At 27.9% G+C, this 4,958-nt stretch overlaps 2 protein-coding genes across 2 annotated transcripts in view; both read left to right on the top strand.

Annotated features, from left to right (window-relative positions):
- Positions 1-755: 755 nt before the first annotated feature.
- LOC130678094 (uncharacterized) lies at positions 756-3,658 on the top strand. Its single transcript, XM_057485083.1, has 5 exons — positions 756-830; positions 943-1,276; positions 2,456-2,683; positions 2,856-3,036; positions 3,417-3,658. The coding sequence occupies exons 1-4, from the start codon at positions 756-758 to the stop codon at positions 2,876-2,878; spliced, it is 660 nt and encodes a 219-aa protein (XP_057341066.1). The 3' UTR covers positions 2,879-3,036; positions 3,417-3,658.
- Positions 3,657-4,958, top strand: part of LOC130678091 (uncharacterized) — a 1,537-nt gene continuing 235 nt past the window's right edge. Inside the window, exons 1-5 of the mRNA XM_057485080.1 lie at positions 3,657-3,806; positions 3,877-4,074; positions 4,157-4,478; positions 4,546-4,758; positions 4,854-4,922. Of these exons, the coding sequence (XP_057341063.1) occupies positions 4,442-4,478; positions 4,546-4,758; positions 4,854-4,922 (319 nt within the window). The 5' untranslated portion in view covers positions 3,657-3,806; positions 3,877-4,074; positions 4,157-4,441. The remainder of the gene's footprint in view (positions 3,807-3,876; positions 4,075-4,156; positions 4,479-4,545; positions 4,759-4,853; positions 4,923-4,958) is intronic.

Here is a 4,958-nt window from a genome sequence, read left to right as displayed (position 1 = left end):
AAATTTCTCATGCGAAGCATTTTGCACTTGATATATTTTTTTTCTTACTCGATTTTTGAAGTTGTGTAATAACCATTGATTGTTTTTATAGGTCCATTTAAGTGACATTGAACATTCTCAGATTATGATTTTTCACATAAGAAAAAATAATTTAGTAATCAATTTTTTTAAATATTTTCAAAAATTGTCCAATTTTTGAAAATGATTAGAACAAAAAGTAAACAGAAAGCTATGAATTTTTTATATTTAATCTTGAGATAAAAATTTTTTAGTGAGGGTAGAAGTACCATTTGTGGCCACTGCTACATTTTTGGACATTCAATACTTGATTTTAGATAATGAAAAAGTATAAAATAAAATTTTCATTTTAATAGTGGGACAGAAGTATCTTTAAAGATATTTTAAAAATTGATTATATTACTGACTCTCTTACAAATTATTGTATTTAAATTTTTTGAGTGTCCAAAACTGGTCCTAAAGTGGCCAAAAACTTCTACCCTATCTCAGAAGAGTATGAGATTTTTTTTTTTTTTTGGCTCTGTCTTACAGAAAAACTATTTCAAAAGTTGGAATTAAATTACATTTTTTTTTAACTCCAAACGTACATTACTCATAATAATTTCTAGGGTATTCCAAGTCTATTTATTATTTTGAGTTCTATCAGTAAAAATTTATATAAAAAAATTTGGCAAGAAATTGTTAGACTATTACCAACAATTAACATAAATCTCAAAACAATTGTCTGTGATTTTTACATGCCGATGGTTACTGCTATAAGAGAAGTTTTGACAGACGTCAACATGAAAGGATGTTGGTTTAACTACATAAAGGTATGTTAGAAAAAATAAACTTCATATTGTAGAGCACTATTTGATAATTTATTATATTTTAAACTAAACTATATACATATTCAAAAATTTTTTAATTTTATTTTGTATCCAGATCTTGGGAAGAAAATGGAAAAATTTTAATTTGCCAGATGTGAGTCATGAAATACTACGGTACTGTTTTGCGATTCCAACGTTACCAGCATCTGAATTTAAAAATGCCATTGACCAAATAAATCAGATAATTAATGATAATAGGGAAAATTATTCAGACTTCATGGAAAGATTAAGAAATTTTATTGAAAGTCTTCGATTGGGATGGCAGCCGTACGCAGAATCAATATCTTTTTATAAAAACAAAAATGATTCCATCAACATTTCAGAATATTTCGATCGGCACTTAGGCAGTGAAATGGGATCGTTGTCACCTAATATTTTTCAATTTTCAGGTAAATGAACGTTAATTAAGTAAATCGGTGAAATATTAACTTGACAGTAAATAATTTTGTAATTATTCAATTAATTTTGTGGATTATACCCACATAACAATCTTTTTCGATTCTTGAGCAAGTCTGCTCTCAAAATCGATAAGTGCTAATGTCTACGTATGTGTTTTGCTGCAGATACTTGTGACCAAATTTAAATTGCAAGCCTAGTGTAAGCCTTACATAAGAAATTCGTGACAGATTATAACTCAATTCTGGAGGAAGACTATAGTTGAAAATACTTGTGCATGGATTGCTCAAGATCTGCTCAAAGCTAAAAATTTATCTTGAGCCTTGAGCAGATCTTGAGTAAGCCATGCGTAAGTACGTACTATAAATAACTGGTGCAAGAAATGCGTCAGACATTTTTCATTGCACCGTGTTCAAGATATCTTTCATATTCTTCCGTACGATAACATGAGCAAGTCATACACAAATCTTGATATAGGTTTCTTGATACATAATCTTGCGAAAGATACATACGTAGAAAAAGATACTAGCAGCTACCCAGATAGCAAAATGACGTCTTGATGAGTTCTGAATGAATTCCTATTTATGATTTGGACGTCTCATCAACGTCTTAAAGAAGTCTTTAAGAAGTTCTCAAGATGTCGAATGAGCCACCTAGCGAACTCAGTAAGACGTCTTTAAAAAGAGTTCTCAAAGAGTTATTTTTTCTAAATTCGCAAATAAGACTTCAGTATGAATTTACCATGACGTCTTTAAGGAGCTCCTAATGTTGACTTCATAAAGAAGTTTAAAAAAGAATACATTTAGTCGTCACAAAACTGACGTCTTATTTACGGAGTCTTCAAGAACTCTCAATTAAGAGTTCTTAAAAATTACACCTTTAAGAAGTCATTATAAGACTGCTTGAATACGCCTTCAAAAAGACGTCGTAAAGCAGTCATTCCGACTTGAATGCTGTCTGGGTAGGGGTCTTGCTCAAGATACTTACTCCAAAATCTTGCTCAAACACGGGTTACAAGGGTACAAATTGAGAAGTTCCTTGTTTGATGTACTGTACTTTTTTAAAGTTCTAATTTTTATAAAAAAAAAAAGGTTTGAGCTAGACGATAAATTTTTAATTGATTATCGAGTATAATATTTATAAAGATAACAATATTGGTAATGTTTTAACAGAACGATTAAAAAGAATTTGCAATGAATCACTGGATATGTATTCAAAATTAGAAAAAGGTTTCAAGTTTGAATTTTATGAAAAAAATTCTTTAATAAAAATTAATAGTAAGATTTCAAAACGTTTGGAGTTACTGGCAGATGGAAAAATTTCGTTAATTGATTATCTTGAAAGTGCAATCGATGAAGACATGTTTAATAATATCATGTACATGTTAGAAGCACCTCAATGTAAGTATCTAAATTATTAAAATTAATTTTCAAGTTATTGTAAATTTAGCTGGTTCGATTTTTTTTATTTTGTAAAGATAATTTTTTTTTTTAATTACTTTCTTTACTCAAAATTAAAATTCCTAAATTATATTTTATTGATTTTTTTTTAATTATAAAATTATGTATTTAGTTAATGGAGACGATGGCAAGTAACATGAATTGGATGACGGATCAATTGAGGTAGATAATGAAAATCACAACCACCCAAAACCAGAAAAAAAATTACAGGATGTAATCAGAAATGAACTGAAACGAAGAGCAGTAGAAGACCTACATCCTTTAAACAGTATTGCTAAGAAAGTATTGAAAAGGTAAAAGTATCTTCACTGAAACAGTAACTTTGTAACTTTTTTTTGTATTAAAAATATTATTAAGTATGGAAATGATGCTGAGGAGGAGTTAAACCTATTTTATACCATAAAAATTAAAAAATTAATATTCATTTACACCTTTTTTTAAATTCTCTTTAATTTGATGACAAATTTGTAAATATTTTATCGAAAGGCAAAAAATATCAAACGAAAATGTTCGGAATTTTAAAAGAAATATTAATAAGTGTAACTCAGCAAATAACAAAATAAAAATTTAAAAAATGGATTTTTTATGGTTGAAAATAGGTAGAGATCCACTTTGGGCATAATTATCGATGCAGTGATTATAATAATAAAAATAATAATAATAACATTGTTAGTTACAAAAACTCACCGATATCCTTGAATGCAGCAAGAAAAATTATTGATTTAACTATCAAACAACATCAAGTTTACGAACCTGCAACATCATTACAATTAATGCAAATGCTTGATATTAATATTTTATATAAAAATATTTACCTTGGGTTTGCGACAGCATGCGATGAAATGAAATCTATTTCTTTTTTTTTTGGATCGACCACCCTCCACAATATTCTTAAAAATGCGGAAGACATCACCATCGAAGGATCTTTCAAAGTAGTTCATATTTCAATAATATAAATGATGAATTTCTAAATAAAATGATTTCTTATTTTCATTTGTAGTGTCTACCACAAATACCAGTATTTAGCCAATTGCTATCATTTCACCTGAAAAAATTTGACAAGGTTAATTGAAATTTAACTATATTAAATTCTAAGCAATAGTTTAACTTAATCTTATAAAAATATTAAACAGGGAATCGCTTCATTATTTGTTCTCTGTGGTGAAAGAAGCGAAGCAGTATATGAAAGTGTTTTCAAATTCCTAATTACGGATCTTGAAATCAAGAATTTAAAGTGCATAACATGCCACTACGACGCAATATTAATAAATGGTATAAGACGAGTTCTTCCAAACGTCGTTATTAGAGGCTCTCTTTACCATTATGTTAAAGTAAGTATTGATAAAATTTAAGTATTAGATGGTACTAAAAAAGCATGTTATAATTTTCAAAATATATAATAAATTTATTTAGTTTCTTAACCGAAAATGGAATAATCTTAATCTGCCTGCTAAAGATGAAGATGAAGTGTTTGACCTGAGCTCAATTCTAAAATTGATACCAAAAGAACTGATTAAAAGTGGCATTGATCTCCTCATATCAAAAGGAGAAGCGTTATCGAAAATTAATGAAGACTATATAGCATATTGTAAATTCGTGGAGAAAAGTGAAGTATTCATTAGTCATGAAACTTTCATTGATGAGAACGTTAAAAATGCGATTCATTACTCTGAAAGTTTTATCCTCAATGAAAGAAGAATGCTTGGCACTCACCCAACGTTGCATGTATTTTTACGTAAGTTTGTGGGCTATTAAGAAAAAAAAAATAAGTTAGAAAATATTAATGATATTACTGCTTTCAGAATCAATTAAAAAATGCATTTATGAAAGTGAAGTAGAATTTCGGACAGTCACAAAAGAAACTAAAATTTCACATGAAGTTAAAATTACTTCATCGTTAATACAAATACAAAATAAATTGAAGAAAAAAAAAATAACGATTGAAGAATTTACAAATAACTTAGCTATAAACAATTTAAAAATAAAAATTGGAGTTTCGTTGAACTGGCCTCAATGTAAGTAAGATGTTCATAAAATTTATAACGTAATTAATAATGATTATTTTTTATTAATAATAATAAATTAATGTTATGGCACACTTCTTTTTTAGACCGCAATGATGATTGTAAATTAGATTCTTTCCCGAATCCCAGATTATATTTCTCAAAGGATGAAAATGGTGAAGTACAAAAGAAAATTAAAAATATTAATATTA

The sequence above is a fragment of the Microplitis mediator genome, unplaced genomic scaffold (assembly GCF_029852145.1).
Source record: "Microplitis mediator isolate UGA2020A unplaced genomic scaffold, iyMicMedi2.1 ctg00000130.1, whole genome shotgun sequence".
Classification (NCBI taxonomy): Eukaryota; Metazoa; Arthropoda; class Insecta; order Hymenoptera; family Braconidae; genus Microplitis; species Microplitis mediator.
The sequence above is the reverse complement of the archived record's forward strand: the minus strand, read 5'-3'. Positions and strand labels throughout refer to the sequence as shown.